Source organism: Kogia breviceps, chromosome 14, assembly GCF_026419965.1.
Source record: "Kogia breviceps isolate mKogBre1 chromosome 14, mKogBre1 haplotype 1, whole genome shotgun sequence".
NCBI lineage: Eukaryota > Metazoa > Chordata > Mammalia > Artiodactyla > Physeteridae > Kogia > Kogia breviceps.
The window spans coordinates 17593793-17615194 of NC_081323.1; the positions used below are offsets into that span (position 1 = coordinate 17593793).

General features: G+C 44.8%; 1 protein-coding gene across 27 annotated transcripts in view; it reads left to right on the forward strand.

The window, feature by feature from the left end:
- Positions 1-21402, forward strand: part of PTPRT (protein tyrosine phosphatase receptor type T) — a 1303183-nt gene that overhangs the window by 1157459 nt on the left and 124322 nt on the right. For 19 of the 27 annotated variants that reach the window (XM_067013240.1, XM_067013236.1, XM_067013218.1 and 16 more), the window contains one exon: positions 19737-19885. In XM_067013240.1, coding sequence (XP_066869341.1) covers positions 19737-19885 — 149 coding nt within the window. Of the gene's footprint in view, positions 1-19726; positions 19886-21402 lie in introns of all 27 variants that reach the window. The other 8 variants (XM_067013228.1, XM_067013229.1, XM_067013215.1 and 5 more) reach the window with 1 other exon arrangement.

The window sequence follows — 21402 nt, forward strand, 5'->3', positions numbered from 1 at the left end:
GGGTGTAAAAGTCAGTCCAGTGTCAGAGCTTCCCATGGGGCTGGCTTAAACCATCACTGCAGCTACATCTCCATTCAGCTTCCCCTTCTGCCCACTTTTCCTCCTTTCCTTCCTTTCCCTCCCTTTCTCTCCCTTTCCCCTCCCCTCTCTTCCCCTACTCTCCCCTCTCCTCCTCTTCCCTTCTCTCCCCTAACCTCCCCTCCCCTTCCCTTCCACAGATGTTGTCTCCAGAAGCTCCTCCTAACATATCCCCTACATGTTAATCTCTGTCTCAGAGTCGAATTTCCAGGAACCCAACCTGTGACACCCCAATTCAATTTGGTCACTGGAGACAAGTTAATCTGAGTATGTATATGCCCCCCGCCCACCCTTGAACATGCATACTTCATTGCCCACGGACACTTTGTATACAAACTAATTGGGTCACCACTTTGTTAACCACTGATGATAAGTAAACTCTGAAAAGTCCTTCCTTAGGCAATCATTCATTCATAGGCATTTGCTTCTCACCTGTGCCTTTGCTGGGCAGGAGGGCTGTGAGCATCTAAATACATAGCTCCTGCCTGGGGGAGCTCCTGGTGTGTCCCAGAAGAGTGTAGTAAGAACCTGTTGCTGAACCAGCCAGAGCAGAGAACTAAGGTCAGAAGTGCCCCCCTTAAAAGCACTTGCCTTCAGCAGACGTCCCCAAACTGAGAATGACTCTTGCAGCTGGGGCTGTAGCGAAGATGGGATGCTGAGGTGCACAAAGTGGAAAATGCCTTTCTAAGTGTTTTGGCAGAGTGCTTTTAATGGAAGGAAGTGCTTTAGTGATAGCTTTGCAATGTTGATGATGACGATAATGATTACATCTTGTTTGTATATACAGCTTTATCTCTTCCAAAGTGCTTTCCCACTTATTACCTAGTTGTCTGGTTGGGCTTGGAGGTACTTAGCAAGATAGCAGACAGGTTTCTGTACCATGTAGGAAAGAGCCCTGGGCATTCTGGCTTCACAGTTTCAGTTAAGTCAGTTAACTCCATCTCAACCTTAGTTTCTCATCTGTAAAACTGGGGTAATAACGCCTGCATTTCAGAACAGCCGTGATGTTTAAATGACATATTCTTTCATTCACGAGCATCTATTGAGCAATTCCTTTGTGCTGGGCACTGAGCTAGGTGTTAAGTATTTAAAAAGAAATACCTTTCTCTCAAGGAGCTTAAAAGGTGACTTGGACATGTTAACAAACAGTTATAAAATAATGTTGTAAATACGTGAAAGAGAGCTAAGCTAGACCGTAGCAGTGGTTGGGTGTGTCAGGGATGGGGGAAGATAGAGTTTTTTAGCTTGCAAACGTACGTTAATGAAAGAAGAATTTGCCAAATAGAACGAAGTAGGGCAATTGTAGATGGTGCTTCTTAAACTTAGAAAAATTCTCCTCTGAGCAATTGGATAGGACACCCCTCCTCCTGGTCTCTATCCCTGCTGATTTCAGCGAGGGGTCAGAGTCAGCTAATGATTCTGGCAAAAATAAACCACACGGGTTGACAATGTCATTTTAACACAAGAAGATTTTATAGGCCAGTGAGAAGAGAAAAGGCTGCAGTTGAAACTGGAAGGGCTGTCACGATATTTCTAACTATAGGGGCTGGGGGACAGGCTTGTCCTTTATGATGTGGCTGCCAAAAGCTGCCTTAGAAGAGGCATGGTTCTCCAAGTGGAGAAGAGGCTACTCTACTCTGGACAGTCTCTCCAGGAATGTTGCCTCCTTCCTGGGAACAGAGCTCAGAGGAACTGGAGTATGTTTTAAGGAGAGCAGTCAAAGAGGGAGGGGAGCACAGGCCAGAACCTATAAAGAAAGATTAGAGAACTGATTTCACTGGTCTCAAGTGGTACCTAGACGTTTTAAAGTTCCCCAGATTATTCTAATATGAAACCATCGTTGAGAACCACTCGTATGGGAGAGTTTGAGAATCCAGGGTCCTGGAAGATAGGCATTTGGAAGATTAGCATGAGGGCTTGGTCTGGCCACCTAACCCAGAACCTCAGAGGAGAGTTTGACCCCACGGGATCATCAGATAGACACACCTCTGGTTAAAATGTTGGAACCTGAGTGTGGAGGGCAGAGTCTGTAGAAGATAACACGCTATTTGATGGCACTGCTTCCTCCCTGTAGATATTGAGGTAGACAGTCCTTATGTTGTTCATAAGTATGTAGAAGCCATTTAATAAATGGTGAAAATGCCCCAGACACACTTGAAAAATAGCATTTAATTTCTCATAACAGTTACTCCTCACACAGGTGTATGGTGGAGTAAAGACCCCTCAGCCACAATCAATCTCCTGAGAAATATTTGTTCATTAATGAAACCTCAAGAATCTCAATACTTCTTATGAAATCTTTTTATCAGAATTAAAGAACATTGGATGAGCTTCTTTCTGGGGCAAGTTTTTTGTTTGTTTAAATTTTTATTGAAATATCATCGATTTACAATGTTCTGTTAGTTTCAGGTGTACAGAAAAGCGATTCAGTTATACGTATATATAAATATATATATTCTTTTTTTACATTCTCTTCCATTGTAGCTGAGTACAAGATATTGCATAGAGTTCCGTGTGCTATACAGTAGGTCCTAGTTGGTTACCTATTTCATATATAGTAGTGTATATATTTTAATCCCAAACTCCTAATTTATCCCGTCCCCTCCCCTTTGGTAACTACAAGTTTGTTTTCTATGTCTGTGAGTCTATTTCTGTTTTGTAAATAAGTTAATTTCTGGAGCAGTTTTTCCTTGCAGTGCCTTTGAACCACTGTGCAGAACATTCTAAGTGGGAATTATTGGGCATATGACAGCCACCCATGTTTTGTAAGGGGAAAAATTGAAAGGTTAGTGTGGCCAGTACCCTGTTTTTACTGGGAGGGTTTAATTTTTTTTTTAATTTTTATTGGAGTATAGTTGCTTTACAATATTGTGTTAGTTTTTACTGTACAGCAAAGTGAATCAGCTATATGTATACATATATCCCCTCTTTTTGGGATTTCCTTCTCATTTAGGTCACCACAGAGCCCTGAGTAGATGGGAGGATTTAATTTTTGTAAAGAGTGAAAGTATGGTTTTATTAAGGTTATAAACCAAGTTGAAGCCTCAGGATTAAAGAAGGCTCGTTTTGTTTTGGAAAACAGCTTAATGACAGTGCACTTTTCTAGAAATGGAGAAAAGCTAAGACTGCCTATACTTTCTTTTACTTTTCTCTTGCTTCCCTGTCATTTATTATTTGGACATCTACTGATGAGAGAGAGAACTTCTGATGAAAAATCTAACCTCAGATATGGTTGATGTGGAATTTAGTACATTCTTTTGTCTTGTCTTTGCTTTACACAGCAAAACTACCATGAAAATGTGGGATCTAAGGTTTTTCCAGGAGATCCATGGCTGATTCAAAGTGTATACATCCACTATATTGCTGTGCAGGTGTCCGGCCCTCTAGGCTGGGGGCAGTTTGCTCAATAAATCATACTTCTGTAATCTCATCTCCCACTCCTTAAGGGTTTTAAACAGCACTTTGCATTAGCTCTGAATGGTGAGGAATATAATACTTAAAACCTAGGAGCAGCACTGTAGTGAAAGAGCATGGACTGCACTTGGATTAGAATCCTGGACCCTACTACTTTCTAACCTGACTTCTCTGAGCCTCTGTTTCTGCATCTTACAAAAGCGGGACAATAATACCAAATTTGGAGGGGATTTACCAGGATTACATAAGATAATACAATGCATGTACAACATCTGGTTCTGTGTCTGGTACATTGTAGATGCTCGGTACATTGTATTATTATTATTATTATTATTATTGCATTTTGTTTTCTATTATTATGTCCACTCATGTTTCTGCAGTTTACAAAGTACTTTCATGTAGGTATCTCATGAAATTTTTGAGTCACTCTGGTGAGGAAATGTCATTTTTAAGTGTAAGGACATGAAGGCTCACCAGATTGACCAGGGCACAGGCTACCTAAAGAAAGAAATCCATGGAACAGAGAGTTGCCAATTACTGGTGCTGTGTTCTTATCGTGGGTTGGGAGGTGGGTGTGAGGAGAATTCTGAAGGAGGTGACTTTATAAGGCACCAAAACTGATAAGGATTACACCCTCTCAGACCTGGTGAGATAAAAGATGAATAAGGTCCAGAGTCGGTCCCTACCTGAAGGTGTATAATCATTGCTCCAAATTGTAATGGGGGTGGGTGGGGGGCGGGGGGAAACCTGTACCAACCACTTCATTCCTTTTAATATACTCACTGTATAAAAGGGACAAGAGTCAAACAGGAACAGGATCATTCATCTTTTTAGAATTGTATGACTTTTATATTCTGCACTGGAGAAATAAGGGCCAAGATTAAAGAGAGGATGGGGTTAAGGCTGTTTTTATGACTTTTTTAAAAAACAGGCCTCTCGAGTCTCACTTTTAATTTTACAGAGCAACCTTTTGTCTCCTAACGTGTTTTTGTTTAAAATGTCTTATAAATAGGGTTGTGCCGTGGAGAGGATTTTATTCAAATTCAGCTATGCCAGACATAGAGAAATAATTTTATTGAAAAATGTACCCAATGATTACGATATTTAATATGACAACAGGTGTCAGGTTTCATTTTCTGAACAGTGAAGGTTTGAAGGCTTTTTTCCCCTCTTCTTTCTTGAAAAATAAATGTGCAATAGTATTTTAGAATCAGCTTGTGGATGTCTGCAAGAAATCCTACTGGCTTTTGATTGGGCTTGCATTGAATCTGTAGATCAGTTTAGTGAGATCTGTCATCTTAGCAATCTACTTTGGTTTCTTTCATCTCCCTCTTGTAGTTTTTGGCATGCAGGTCCCATGCGTATTTTGGTGGATTTATACCTGAATGTTTCTTCTGTGTGTGTGCTATTGTAAATGGTACTGTTCTTTTTATTTCATATTCGAATTGCTCGTGGTTAATACATAGAAATGAGACTGACTTTTGTATATAAAAAATAAATGTACGTAGAAACAAACCAACAAAGACAAGAAAAGAGAGGTCTCGGGTGGAGAAATAGTAACTTACTTCACAAACACAAGGCTATTGCATGAAAGATGGGGTAGGCTAACACAGGCCAGGTACTTAGCAAAGCACCCAACACATGTTCAAAGTGTTAGTTCTTGCCTTCTCATGTTCTGTATTGCTCTAAAAGCCAGACCCTGTTAGGAGGTTATGGGACTTATATTTGTGTGATAGTTAAGATGTTAAGACTTATTTTTAAGCAGACCTGGGTTTGGGTCTGGCTCTGCCATATACTAGCTATGTAGTCCTGAGCATGTTTCTCCCCTTCTCTGGTCTTCTGTCCCCTACACTGCAGTATGAGCAGGCTACAAGATAAGGCAGAAGCCCGACTGTGCTCCCTAGCAAATGCTCAGGGAGCATTAGCTATTCTCGTTGTTTTAGTTGTTAAGTTTACAAGGAGGAAGATGCTGGAGAGGCATGAAGAAGAACTTTCTAACAATGCCTGTCCAACAGCAGAACAGGTTGAATGTGACATAGTGAGCCTCCCATCACCGGAGGAAGGACTACCCCCTGCATAGGATGCCACAGGGGAAGTCAGGCTTCCCGAGAGTTTTCCCCTGGGTTGAAGGATCACGGTAACCATCAACACCCCCACCTTTGCCCATGGTGGCGTTAGAAGCAAGTGGTAGCCGTTCTGGGTCTCCCCGGAGTCACCTAAGACACTTGACCCACAGACACAAAGAGCTTGGCGCTGGAGACAGAAACAGTACCCATGAAAAAAACAAATGCAGACCAGACATACCTTTCCATCAGCTGCGGTTTATGACTGCACAATAAATTCAGTTGCCTTCTTTAGGAGGCTGGTGTTGAGACCCATCATCTCCAGCCCAGTGCCATCCATCCTGGCTTTCCCCAGGAGTACAGACAGACCAGGCGCCTTCCTAGCGTTCACTAATTAATTTATCTCATGCTTGTGATTTTACAGTGCTTAAGTGCTGGAGCATCTCTGTCTATTCTTCTCCCCGCAAAGCGCCTCACATTGCATAAAGACCATGAATCTCCATTGCAAACGCCGTCTGTCTTGGGCAGCCCGCTGGCTGTCTGTCGTCTTGCTGGCACTGCCTCTTACAGCCGGAGTAACACATCCACTCATTTATCCTTAATGACATTTTGACATTCCAATCAATTCATCAGATGTTCCTTATGCAAGACTTCTCCCACATGGCCAGGCCAGCGTTCCAGGCCACTCTCGATGCATAATGCATGAGACCAGTGCACTGCTCAGCACCCTCTGACAGACGGACACATCTGCTGTTCGAAAACGGTGTGTTCCTAACAGCCCTGGCTCCCCGAGTGATCCACACCGCTGCCTTCAGAGCCACTTTCTTCTCTGCTTCCAGCTGGCTGAGCTCGCAGGAAACTGTACCGTTCAAGGAGAGATGTTCTAGTTCAGAAACATACATGCAACGGCGCTGTGGGGGGCTGGGAGAGTAAAGAGTGTGCCAAAACCCTGCCTTACTCGAGGATTTAGAGTGGCCTGAATTCCACTAATTCAGGTGGAAGATGGAACTATGACAAAGCTGACATCTTGAATTTCATTACCCTGCTGCTACTTAAAAATAATGATCGTAAAGACGTTCTGATAACAATAATGAATATCGAAGTTTAAGAAAGGAAAATTATCCTTAATACCTTCAGTCTAACGCATCAGCTTAGATATACTTTCTCCTAGTGATAATCACAATGTAGACACAGTTTTATTTTCCAGGTTTTTTTTTCTTTTAACTTAATGTGATCCAGTTAGCACTTTTTGATGTTTTTATATAGTAATCATTTTTAATGACAGTCCATCATTTTAATAGCTGTATAATATTCCATCCAGGGGACACACCATAATTTACTGAACCGGCCCCCCACGGTTAGACAGTCATGAGGCTGTAACTGATCGTTTGCTGTCCAGGAGAAGAAACAGAGCAGACTGTGGGAGCAAGCAGGGCCCTGTAGGCTGAGGAATGGGGGCCTCCAATCCCACCTGGTCCCTTTACCTGTTTTAGGAGTTTAGGATTAACCCTCTGGGCCTCGGATTCCTCATTTATAAAAGAAAGGAAATAATCACCACTTTATAGTGTTGCTGTGAGGATTACAGAAGGTAATCTTTGAAGGCACCTAACACATGGTGGTATTTACTAACTGGTAAACGATTACGTTCCTGTGTATATACCGGTGGTTCTCAGTCAGGCACGGGGCAGTTCTGCCTACCCCCCACCCCTGGGACATTGGGCAGTGTCTGAAGACATTTTTGATTGTCACAGCTGGGGGTGGGAGGAGCCACTGGCACCTGTTAGGTGGAGGCCAAGGGTGCAGCTGAATATCAGCGTGCACAGCAGAGAATTATCCTGCCCAAAATGTCAGTAGTGCCAACCGTTGAGAACGCCTGGCATATACGAAGCTGGGTTTTCCAGTATTATCTACATAATATGTGTATTCCCCCTTTTTACTATTATTGTATTAGAATAAAGTCCCAGGAAAATGGGAATCCTCGACTAAAGGGTGTATTACGCTTACTGGCAGATTTGGAGAAATGGGATGGGGTGGATGATGGGAATAAGGTTTCAGGTGACCAAGGGTGAAAAGACAGCAGATAAATGGCACGGGTTCCCCCATGGGGCAGGAGATGACATCTCACAGACCCGTAGTTCTCCAAGGATAGTCCCAGCATCTCCTAGGGAGTTGGAAATGCAAATTTTCAGGCCTCACCTCGTGCTCACCAAATCAGAAACTCTGAGAGTGGAGCCCAACCACCCCTGTTTTAACATGCTTCCTAGGTGCTTCTGATGTACCCTCAGGTTTGAGAATCACTGCCATGCACCATCTGCAGCAAAAGGCCAACTTGTAGAATAGCAAGTAGAACCCCGTTCAAGTCCAACACTTTGTGCAGAAGTAGATTAAGAGTGTCAAGCCTACGTCATGAGGGTGCTCAAATACGGAATGGAGCAATGAGAAATGAATTAAAAGTGCCATCCGTGGGCTTCCCTGGTGGCGCAGTGGTTGAGAGTCCGCCTGCCGATGCAGGGGATACGGGTTCGTGCCCGGGTCCGGGAAGATCCCACATGCCGCAGAGCGGCTGGGCCCGTGAGCCATGGCCGCTGAGCCTGCGCGTCCGGAGCCTGTGCTCCGCAACGGGAGAGGCCACAACAGTGAGAGGCCCGCGTACCACAAAAAAAAAAAAAAAAAAAAAAAAAAAGTGCCATCCGTTCATTCATTTCATCAGTAAACAGTTTTCAAGCTTTTACAACATGGTGCCAAGTGCTGAACTAGGTGCTAGAGGAAATACATATATGCACTAATATGCATATTATGCAAATTGTTACCATGAGGGGCCATGGGAGTGAGCCGGCCAGTGACTAGGAGGTAAAACAGAAGTGAGGTATGTCCTATAAGGGAGATGCCGGAAAATGCCTCCAGGAAGAAGTGGGGTTTGCGATGGAACTTGAAGGGTTTGTGATTACCTGTTAATACATTAATTCAACAAGCGTGTACTGAGGACCTGCTTGTGCCCAAAACTGTGCAGGGCCCTGTCTGTGCAAAGCCCTATCTGCACAAGGTGAACAAGGCCGGCATGGACCTTGCCCCTGCGGTGACAGTCTAGCAGGGGACATAACCATGGAGGCTGACCATCTGGCAAGCAGGAGTGATTTCTGGATGGGGAGTAGAGGTCTGGAGTGGGCTGGGGGTAAAAGAGAGAGCACCCCTGGGAGCCCTGGGTTGAGATCTGAGAAGAGGTGCGGGCACAGGGGTGTGAAATGCAGAAGGAGGTTGGCTGAGCTGGGGAAGGAACACAGAGCCTCGCTGATCAGGAGAGACTGCTTGGGAGAGGCTGCTTGGGATAAAGTTTGGAAGATGATAGCCATCAGTTCATCCGTGCACAGGCTAGATGTGAAAAGCAGGCAGACCATCGACGGGTGTCCAAGAGGGCATAAGAAACAAGAGGCAGAGTTCAGTTCAGCCTCAGCTCAGAGACTAATCCTCATACAGGGACCTCGAAGGGGCTGCCTGAAGAGGTGATGAGTCCTTGCCTCTGGAGTTGGACAGTCACGGGGGTGGAGAGGGGGACATACACTTGCTGGGGGTGTTGCAGGGGTTCTCCCAGCTGGGGTGGGAACATGACTTTCTAGCCCGGAGAATTCAAGATTCTGTAACTTGTAATGGCCTGAAACTGAGGGTCAAAGAGTGACTGGGAGAAAAGTATCTGTCCGAGTATCTGGCTTGGTTTATAGTCAAATAAGTGCAAGGTATGGATGGATCGAAAGGGGCACAGGAAGAAAACGTATTCAGTAGTTACCTTGGTTCCCTGGAGTGCTCATCTCAGGGAACAGATCAAACACCAAGTTAAAATTAAAATAAAGCAAGGAAGAAGTAATGCAGATGGCCAGTATGAAGAAGGGGGAGAAAAAGAAATAGCATTTGCTGAGTGTCTGTTATAGGCCAAAGACCATGCTAGGGAGTTAACATATTATTTCTAATCATCCTAGTAACTGTGAAATAGGGCTTATCAAATACCTTTCTACACATGAGCCTCGTAGAGACGGAGACACAGTCATGATCACACAGCTGTTTAGAACCAGGTTTAGCCTGGGGCCAAGGTCCGTGATATTTCCACAACACCAAGAACAGAGGGCATTTCGCCTAGCCCAGGGGTTCAAGAGACCAGTGGTCTGAAAGCATTCAGGGAAGTTCCCACTGTCTGTGCCATAGGTTCTGTCCTCATGTTCCTTTGAAGCAGTTATTTCCTTCCCATTGCCTAGTATTTAACGAACACTTATACGGAGCTTGTTTGGTAGGTGACAGATCCTATTGTAAGTACTTTATAAGTCGGCATCTACTGCAAATGGTTGTTGTGAGAATTCACAATAATTATCCCTATTTAACAGATGAGGAAACTGAGTTACAAAGAGGCGAAGTAATTGTCCAAGGCTACATAACCAGTAAACGGTGGAGCCAGGATTTGGACTCAGGCAGTCTTGTTCCAGAGCCGATGCTGTTCCCACTAGGCTCTGCTTGAGGACCTAAGGGGTAGTGTGGCCATGTACCCAACAGCAGGAGGGCCTTGCGTCTGTCTTAGGTCCTCTGCTATGCAGATTCCCCTGCCCTGCTCCACAGGATGGTCAGACTGGGTCTGACTCTTGTCCTTAGTGGAAAGAGAGCCCACCCAGGCAAGGAAGACAGAGAGGCAGCCACAGGCCGAGAATAAAAGCAGAGGCAGGTAGAGGCACAGACATGGAAAGCAAGAAGGTAGAGAGATGGAGGTGTCAGAGGTGGTGGCCAAGGTCCCTTGACCTTCTGAACTGTGATAAGATGTGCCACTATTGCTTCTGTAACTTTGCGATCCTGGTGGGAGCATGGAGAAGCCCCAAGGTAGGGTGATGGGGGTAGGAGAGGAAGGACCCACCAGTTATCTTCCAGGATTAGTATCTAACAGAGGTAATGAGCAGACAGGGTGTGTAATGCCTAAAGGATGTGAGTGGATACGAATGTCAACTTTCTGGCTGCATGTATGTGCTTATATGTGTCACTGTCTGTTTGCCTGGAGAGGCAAGGAGCCAGCTGAGAAAGCTTTGGGACAAGGGTATACATGTGTGGGTCCTTGGCTTAGCGTGACATCACAAGGAATCTTAAAGAACATTCAGAGGCCTGACTGCCTGAGTTTGAACCCCAGCTCTCTTTTTTTTTTAAAATTTATTTATTTATTTATTTTTGGCTGCACTGGGTCTTCGTTGCTGCGCACGGGCTTTCTCTAGTTGCAGCAAGCAGGGGGCTACTCTTCGTTGCGGTGCACGGGCTTGTCATTGCGGGGGCTTCTCTTGTTGCGGAGCATGAGCTCTAGGCGTGCAGGTTACAGTACGTGTGGCTTGCGGGCTCTAGAGCGCAGGCTCAGTAGTTGTGGCGCACGGGCTTAGTTGCTCCGTGGCATGTGGGATCTTCCCGGACCAGGGATGGAACCCGTGTCCCCTGCATTGGCAGGTGGATTCTTAACCACTGCACCACCAGGGAAGCCCCCAGCTCTATCTCTTAAAGCATGTGTGGATTTCGGTGAGTCACTTCAACTCTGCCTCATTCTTTCATCTACAGAATGGGGTTAGTAATACTATCAATCTCCTAGAGTTATTAAGAGAATTCAAGAAGTGTGATAGCCTTAAATAGTGCCTGGAAAGGATTAAGTGCTATATGCATGTTTATTAAATAAATACAGTAAATTTAGGATTTATTGTTTCATGGTCATTGTATTCATTTCGTAAGACTGCCACAATAAGGTGATGGTTTAAAACAACTAAATGTATTCTCTCACAGTTCTGGAGGCTGGAAGTCTGAAATCAAGGTGTCAGTGGGGGTCAGGCTCCCTTAGAGGCTCTGAGCAGAATCCTTCTTGCCTGTTCACAGCTGCTGGTGATGGCTGTAAAATCCTCAGCATTCCTTGGCTTGCAGCTGCCTCACTCCATTCTCCGCCTCTGTCCTTACACAGCTGTGTAAGGACAGCCGTGCGTCTCTGTCCAAATTCCCCTCTCCTTGTAAGACCACTAGTCATACTGGGTTAGGGCCACCTTAACTGGATTACATCTGTAAAGACCCTTTTTCCAAGCCTGCATTGGCCACCAATTTTGCTTCTAGAAAACTTGAGAACAGTTGTGGGTTTTCCCTTTTTTCTCTGTATTATAAATATTTCAGTAGGATTTTGGGCGAAGTTTTAGAAATCGCTATCTTATTAAGGAAACACTTCATAATTTTTCATATTTTTCTAAAATTGTATCTCCTTTTTAACTTGAGGTTGCGAAGAATGGATATGAGTGAACAAAACGAATGGTAATGACTTTTTTCCTGTCATATTAGTAAAATATTTCTAAAGTAAAATATCTAATTTTGTAAAGAGGCAATAAACTTTTTGAGATTATTATTTTTTTAAAGACCCTATTTCCAAATAAGTCACATTCACAGGTACCAGAAGTTAGGACTTCAATATATCTTTTAGGGGAACACAGTTCAACCGGTAACGGTCATTTAAAAAGCATCAGTTCTTGCTGTGGTTCTCAGATGCCAGCTCCCCCCTATATTGAAGTCAATACCAGAAAGTGGAAACGGTGTGTCCCTGGTAACTCGGTGAGGTATTTGGAGACCTGAGGCTGACGCCCAGGTGTCCTACCTCCTGGTCCTGGTCCTCCACCGTGATAGGGACTCTTCAATAATTCAGGTCAGCTGAAGAGTAGGTTCTCAACAACGGGGATATCACACTTCAGCATGCATTAGGAGTGCCTGGAGTGCTTTTTACGCATTTGGAGTTTCTGATTCATGGGTCAGGGGTGGGGCTGGAGAAACTGCATTTCTGGTATGTTCCCAGGTGAAGCCGATACTGCTGGTCCAGAGATTACTTGGAGAAATCAGTGTTCTACATCGGTGGTGCTTAAGCTTGGTGGCACATGACGACCACCTGGAGAGCTTCTAAAAACCCAAATGCCCAGGCTGCACCCTAGACCATTTAAATTAGAATCTCATCAGTAATTTTTAGAGCTCCCCAAATGATTTGTGCAGCCAAGGTTGAGAAGCACGGCCGTAGAACACGTCAAAGAATGTTTTTAGAGAAAAGCCATTCTTCAGGGTATCTATTTAAGAGGATTCATATTTAATAAATAATGAGGCCATTTAAATCAACATGGCTGTTTCCTATATTTAAAAGATAACCAGAGAGCATTTATTGAGTGCTTACTGTGTACCATGCACTGGGGAAAATGCTTCGGGAACTACACACCATTTAATCTTCACAAACACTTTCCCTTCCCTGGGAGCACTGCTGCTACCTGCAATTCTATAGACAGGAGGAAACTGACATGCAAAGGCATGTGTAACTTGCAAGAACTCACACAGCTAGTCTGAGATGGAGCCAGGTTTTGATGCCAGGCTGTCTGGCACCAAAGTTGATGTTAACTGCTGTGCCATCCTGCCTCCTGAAAGAAGGGAAAGTGGTGTGTTCTCCTTTTAATCCTGCACTTTTCCATATCCTCGTTTACACTATCAACTCTGCTGTGCAGTAGCCCAGCCTCTGCCTCAATTACAGTTATTCTGAGTTAGTGGAGTTTGGATTAATGAGGTCTTGCTGCATTCATAAGGGGCTAGAATTGTTACCATGGACTGAACTTGCACTTCTGGTTTTATCCCAAAAGGAGAGGTAGAGGAAAGTTGGAACTGGTATCCTGAGCTGGCAGGCAGAAAGCAAGGTTAGGGTCCTGTGGCGTCCACTGATATGCTGCATGACTTGTCTAAGCTCCTCCTCCTTCCAGTTTCTGATGTATAAATTTAATTAGAAATTCAATCATGTCAGCACAGAAGTGTCTGTCTGAGCTTCAAAGAGCACAATGCCGGCTTTTAATAGGAGTAGAGTTTCAGCTGTGTTTTCTTTGTCTACCTCCTATGGACTGAGATATCTCACTGGCTCCAGGGTTCCAACCTTTGTGTTTTCCCAGGAAAGTCTGTCCAGAGATGCCAATGGAGGATGGGTCAGGGAAAACCCTATGGAGAAAGGAAAGAGTGCGTGGTCAGTGTCTCCCCTGGAAAGTGGGCATGGCTCTTCACATCCAGGGAAGAGCCCTATGGAACCAACACTCTCCCTCAATTGTCCAGGGGTCTCCTGTTCTCCACCCACATATTCAAGGATTTTGCAGGATCCAGATGCTGGAATCCCTACCACCTCTTTCCTAGGTAGTTTCTGAGTCTCTCCGTGAACTCCTCCAGTAATGGAGGGCTCATTACTTCCAAAAGCCTAAACAGAGCAGGGGTCACGTCTGGCTTTTCACATCATGGTCTCCTGCTGTCTAACAGCCACTTCTGTCTAACCACCTACAAAGTAGGTGCTCATTAAATATTTTTCCAACCAATTAATGTGCAAAGAGAAATAAACTACTAACTTTAGGGAGGAGACAAAGACTTCTAAGAGTAGGGGGACTTTGACGTGGCCCCTAAAAGGTGAAGAGAAGGTTGCCAAAGAAGAAAACGTGGGAAGGGCAATTCAGCACTAGGCACTTCCAAAAGAGACTCAAGCAGTTCTACTTTGCTAGAAATTTCTACCTTGTGTCAAGCCAATGCGGTGGTTCTAATTCTGACCCCTGGGACCACACAGAGCCAGATGTCACGTGTGTGAAGAGAGCATTCCAGAATATTCCCTCTCCATGAGAAACATCCCTGTTTCAGACACTCTTCCTTCTCCTCTCAGAGCATGATTCCAGAACCTTTCACAGCCCTTACAGTCCTCTCCGTGGAGCCATTCCACCTGCCACCCTCCCTTATCAAGAGTGGTGGTCAGGATAAACCACAGAAGTCATGGTCCATCGTGGGCACATCCCTGGCCACCTACCCTCGCTCAGCTAACCAGCAAAAGTCGGGGGCACCTCCGAGTGATCTGTTAGAAGGAAGAATACCACCAGCCACATCACATTGTCCCAACCTGTCAGAAGCAGGGAACTTCGGATCGCTATGTCTTAAAACATTCTTCAGCTCTAGGGATGACCCAGCAGAGGAATAGATAGGCTTGTACAATGCTCTCTTTTTAACAGCTCTGGTACCCCCTGCTGGTGAAATTGTGTGACCCAATTGGCAGGAATCTCAGAACAACTGCAGGAAATAATTCCCAGTTCTGGAAGTCACAAGTGCTTGAGTCTTGAGGGCTCTGAGGACAGCATGAGTTATGCGACTATCCCATATATCATGTGACTATCTTATATGAGGTTTTTTAAAAAAACGTTCTATAGCTATGGCTATTCTGTGGGATCTGAGGGGGAAAGAAGTCTCTGGCTTCTGTGAACATTCCATCAATTCTTCAAACACCCCAGGAAGGAAATGCTAAGTGGTTAGACAAAAATAATTCATTAACTAGTATTTCAGGTCACAAACTAATTTCATGCAGCTTTTTCTTCCTCTTTCCTTGCATATATCTTTTTTTTAAGTGGTTATAATTTGTACTCAGAGTAGGATGACAGTCTTATCTACACTTCAGATTGTAGACTTTTAAACATAAATTTGCACAACAAATTTATTGAGCTCTGGCTGTGTGCCAGACACTCAGCAAGAAATTGGAGTAGGTACAGGAAGTGGAAAGAGGTTCACCCAAGAGGTTCTTGCCTTCCTGGGTAGGAGGATTGAATCACTGCAATTGGATTAGTCAAGTGCTTAGCTGACATGGCAACGAGGCCCTCCTTGATCTCCTGACAGGGTTCAGACCAGCTATTTGCTCATCTCCCCTAGCTGTATGTATTTTTTCTTCTTGGATTTCATCACCTTTGTGATTTTATATCGATTTATGTATGTACCTGTTCAGTGCCTGTCCTTGCCTCTAGTGTCTGTGTTCTATGAAGGTCAAGATCATGTCCAGTGTTTGACGCTATGAACTTCTTACATCTAGCAGAGACTGGCACGTGTAGGTGCTAAGTAAATTTGTGTTCAATGGGAGAGTCAACCCGGAAGAGAAAACCACACATCTGTTTAGGGAGCAAGAGGAAACCTCAAAGAAGATGTGACATTTGAACGCCACTGAGCCTTGAAGGATGGAGAGGAGGTGGCCCAGGGAGAAGAATGGGGGCACACTGAGGACTGGTTAGGACAGGAAGATGAGGTAGTTGGTGTTTCCGAAAAGGAGACACGTGTGGGAAATAAGGCTGAGTTGAAGCCTGGAGCCATAGGCCTTGTATGCCCCACTCACAAGTTTGGAATGTTCCCCTCTCTTCAGGAAAAAGAGAGAGGAGGATCAACTAAACTCTATGACTATAGGAATGAATATGATTTTTCCTAAATTACTAAGGGGGGTTTTTAGTGATTAAATTTGGAATAAGATCCCAAAAGTATGGTTTTGTGTTTTATTTCCGTCCACATCCCTTCCATTTCCATTTTCTAGCTGAAACACCTGTCTCCATATTTTAAAATTTTACATAATGTCATCATCACCATGAAAACATAGTGTCAACCATGGGTGAAAAACTAAGGATGTAAAAACCTGAGATTTTTACCACTCAGTTGTCCAGTTTTTAAATAGCTATGTTTTAGAGAGGCTCCATGAAAAAAAATGTTTATCCAGGGGTTCAGAGCTACCCAAACATTTCTGTAAAATGCCGTTTTTCATAGATGCAGCAAGACCTTTTTTGTGTGTTCCTTTGGAGACCAATGATTTGTGCCTAAGACAACTCTTTCCATATTATCTTACCCTGAATAGAATGAGATTGGTTGGGAGTTCTGCCCTAAGGAAATACCAAAGCCTCCAGTACATGCTCATTTATAGTTTGAAAGTTAATTCTCTTATCGGATTTCCTTTTATTTCCTGCTGGGGCAGTGTCACCAGAACTCAGATGGAGGCAGAGGGTCGGCTGTATATCTTTTCAAATTTATGATTAAGAAGGTCACATATATATATATATATATATATATATATATATATATATATATATATATATATATATTTTTTTTTTTTTTTTTTTTTTTTTTTTTTTTTTTTTAATTTTTTTGCGGTACGCGGGCCTCTCACTGCTGTGGCCTCTCCCGTTGCGGAGCGCAGGCTCCGGACGCGCAGGCTCAGTGGCCATGGCTCACGGGCCCAGCCGCTCCGCGGCATGTGGGATCTTCCCGGACCGGGGCACGAACCCGTGTCCCCTGCATCGGCAGGCGGATTCTCAACCACTGCGCCACCAGGGAAGCCCATATATATTTTTTTTAAATAAATGTATGTATTTATTTATTTTTGGCAGTGTTGGGTCTTCGTTGCTGTGCGCGGGCTTTCTCTAGTTGTGGCGAGCAGGGGCTGCTCTTCGTTGCGGTGCGCGGGCTTCTCATTGCGGTGGCTTCCCTTGTTGCGGAGCAGGGGCTCTGGGCGTGCGGGCTTCAGTAGTTGTGGCACGCGGGCTCTAGAGCGCAGGCTCAGTAGTTGTGGCGCACGAGCTTAGTTGTTCCGTGGCATGTGGTATCCATGCGGACCAGGGAGCGAACCCGTGTCCCCTGCACTGGCATGCGGTTTCTTAACCACTGCGCCACCAGAGAAGCTCCACATATACATTTTGAAACACTCCTTTTTGATAATAAATGAAGAATAAAACTTTGAAATGTCATCAGTAGCAGAATTACTCATTTTTCTTTCATTTGATGTTCCCCCTGCCTGCTGGCCGATTGCCTGCCAATGGTGAGAAAAGGCCCAAGTGACCGAATGCTTCATTTCTTGTCGTTTTTCTGTCTGCCTGGAATAGTTTCACTAGTGGAGCAGCATGCCTGTGGCCAAAGCTTTTTAACCAAAAAGATGCACCTCTATTCCTGAGCGCCCTTCTTTCCCCAGACAAATTTTTTTAAAAAGGAAAAACATAAAAGAAGAGGGGGCTTCCCTGGTGGCGCAGTGGTTGAGAGTCCGCCTGCCGATGCAGGGGACACGGGTTCGTGCCCAGGTCCGGGGAGATCCCACGTGTCGTGGAGCGGCTGGGCCCGTGGGTGGGCCATGGCCGCTGAGCTTGCGTGTCCGGAGCCTGTGCTCCGCAACGGGAGAGGCCACAGCAGTGAGAGGCCCGCGTACCACGAAAAAAAAAAAAAAAGAAAGAAAAAGAGGAATTCCATTTTAGTCTGCATTTGTCTTCAGATAGACAAAAGCTCTTCTCTTCCTGGATCCAGATTCACTCTCCACGCTTCTCTACTCTGCTGTCTGCTTACAGAGCAAGATCTAAATGGATGCCGTGCCTTTGGCTTCCGGTTGGGTTCAGCTAATGTGAGCCACTCTGGGAGGTCAGATGGGGGAGGGAGGATGTAGTCAGGGAATCTGTGCCTCTGGTTCCCTCCCTGTGGGGGTCATTCAGGACTGGCTGGATCCCTTGGGAGAAGTTCACTGCTTCTATACAGGTGGCCTACTCTTCACAATGCCTTTTGGGTTCTGGTTGCTGTTTCCCCTGCTTGTCCTTCTGGACCCACAGGTGATGAACAGCTCTCCTATCACTGTATTATTCCTTGGGTTCCCCTTATACCCTTCTCACTTTGTCAATAGTCCTTTTATACATTTTCTCTCCTCACTTGAGTATGCCATCGGCCATCCTTCTGTGTGGTCTACAGCTAGATCAACTCCATGTGAAGGAAAATACCATCAAACTAGAAGTGATCCTAGATGAAAGCCTCTAAAATACTTCTGAGCCTAGGTTTACCCTTGCATTTAATACCTCCTCTGACAGGGGGATCATTACCTCTTGAAACTGCCTGTTTCATTAACAGATGGGCTCACCTTTGGATATTTCCTAGGTGGTGCTGAATTTGACCTCTCTGGGACATCACGGAAACATGTCCTTTCCGTGTTGAAATAGGAGTGACCAAGATTGGATTGGAAGTCAAGTCCTGTGAAAAATGGAGCAAGAGACCTGGAAGAATTTACCCTCCAGATATTTAATGTGCAACCCATAGGCTTACATATCATAGGAACAAAATTACTGTATTCAGATACATAAATGTTGGGTAAACTCAGTTGTTTATTTAGAAATATTTGAAAAACTGTCATATGCAAGTGGGGTTAGTCATATTTTTATATCTCTGGCAATAAATCTGAGACCCAGTAGTTGACATTTAAAGGGAGTAGATTTCAAATCCATACAAAGAACTTTTTAACCCTCAGCCTCCCAGTGAGGTGCCAAAGTCTCCATCACTTGATGTAATCCAGGGGAGATGGGATTCCACAGAGAGACTGTCGGAGAGAGGATTCCAGCAGTGGAATGCAGTTGGACCAGTGGTGATGATACAAAAACAAGAATAACAGCTGCCACGTGTTAAACATTCACTGTGTGCCAGGCACTGTGCTCCGAACACATTATCTCTTTAATTCTCATTTAATCCCTGTGAGGTTGGCCTGTTAAATTCAGAACTCACTGAGGTTAAGGAACTTGTCCTGTATCATGCAGCCACAGGCTATGGAGGTAGGATATGGACCCAGGTCTGTGTGATGCCAAAGCTGATGGTTTCAACCTCCAGCGGTTGGTGTCAGAATCACCTGGGGAACTTGGTGGCCAGGCAAAGGTCTAGTGCCTGTCCTACTTGTATGAGTCTAGGATCTGTGTGCTTTTCCAGCTCTCTAAGTGATTCTAATTTACACGAGTTTGAGCCTCACTGCTATACTTCGTCATCATCACCATTCCAAATGCCCATCTGGTTCTGAGGGTCACTGTGGGAATAACTGTGCATCAAGTTCTGCTTTACCCTTTATCCTCTTGAGCTATAAGACTAACTCACCCCCACCCTCACCCACTGCCCACACCAGCCCCTACTTCAATCTACCTCTGTTTGGTGGGCTATTTCATGAGCTCAATCCCTGAGAAAGGCCAGGCTCCATTCTGAGAGCCATGGGAACAGAAAGGTCCCCCTGCCTCTTCTTCCCTGTCAGGGGAGAGTAAGGAAAGTGTTGTGCAAATCTCATTATTTCCCATTTTAAGCTCAAGTAAAGAACACGCCCATTGCTGAGGATGAGGCAGGATAAATGTCATATTTCTGAGCGAATGGAGGCCTTTAGCAGTTTCAGGAAGACTTAGGTTTATTCCACCTTGACCTTGAAGGACCTGCCTTGACTCTGTTTCTGGAAAATGGACCAGGTTTGGGGGTTGAGGATGATGGGTGGGGAAAAGGAACAGTCTGATCTTCCAGCGCTTGGATGCAGCTGTCACCATCTGACTGTGATTTTTTTTTCCCCTTGCACATGTCCCAAAGGAAGCTGGCCAAGAAACAGAAGGAAACACAGAGCGGAGCGCAGAGGGAGATGGGGCCCGTGGCCTCGGCCGACAAACCCACCACCAAGCTCAGCACCAGCCGCAACGACGCCGGCTTCTCCTCTAGCTCACAGGACGTTAATGGATTCAGTAAGTTGAGCCAACTAAGGGGAAGGGGACATCTGTACCAGCTTGACCCTGGTACCTCTGCTGTTGACCCCTCACAGTGTCAGGTGCTATGGGACATGGAGTCTGGATGCTTCCCTGGGGGTGGTCCAGGATGAAGGTGCTTCCTGGCAAAGACATGGGGCCACCCATCCGAAAAGGAGAATTTCAGAACCTCAAAGCAGATGGAGATGAGGGCAAGCCATCTTAACTGCTGCTTGTGTATACAGAGGCAGGTTAAAACTAATAATAGTAAAAAAAAAAAAAAAAAAGAAGAAGAAGGAAGGCATGGTTATGCCCTTAAGGAGAAAACTATGCCAAGCTGAATTGAGTGTCTTACAGTTATCAAAACAGTGCTGCACCTAAACCACATAAAGTAGATGAGTTATGGGTTATCACTGTCTCCATTTCTCAGCTTATGAAACTGAGGCCCAGACTTCTCCAAAGTCCCATGGCTGATGAGTGACTTATCCAGAACTGGAAGCCACGCCTTCCAAGCCTTGGTCAGGTTCAAGACACAGCTAGTGATCCAAGTGGCATTTAGTCAAGAGCAACAGTGTCGTCATGCAGAGTTAACGCAGGATCCCAAGCTAATAGTAGTGGCTACAGTTTCAGGGTTCACCCATCCAAAGGAGAACATCAAGACTAGTAAACTAAAGCTAGTTTAGTGTTGCTCTTAACTTTCTGAAAGCCAGTTCTTTTTCTGAATTGCTTAGAAATGCTAGATACCCCAGCCTCTGCTCCAAAGTGGGGAAAGCAGGAAATCTAAAGGAATATGAGCAGAGACAAATGTTCCCCCTACACTGTGCCAGTGGCAAAGGGAAGAAATCATATTTTGTAAAACTCACTTAGATAAGGTCAATTTGGGATGACGGGGATCTATGAGGTGAAGCAAGAAAGGAAACAAGTATTTACAGACCACCTTCGTCTGCACCACAGCCTTGTGAGATGCTTAGTATGATTGTACCCATTTTATAGATGATGTATCCAGAGCTCAGTGTTTGGCTGACCTTTGCACAGTTACACAGCTGCTTCCTGATGGATCCAGGATCCAAGGGTACCTCAGACCCATGATTCCTAACCTCAAGTGTACCGTAGCACCTACCTGAGGCAGTTTTCAAAATCTGCATATCTGAGCCCCACACCTTACCTGCTGAATCAAAATCTCCTGGGGCACGCGGAGTGGGCTGGGGACTCAGGTTGTGGATTTCGTAAAAGCCACGCAGGGGGTTCTTATAGGCACCCTGTTAAGAAGGCTGAACTTTGAAAGAGGCAACAGCTATTTTCAAGTATTGACGTGCTACCTTGGGAAAGAGATTTTGTTTTAAACCTATAAAGCCTGAAAAAATAGTAAAATGAATACTCATGTAGTCTTTACCTAGATTCACCAGTTGTTTGCATTTTGCAATATTTGCTCTCTCTCTCTCTCTCTCATGTACCCACACACACTATATGTATACATACATTATATATATATATATATATATATATAATTTTATGAA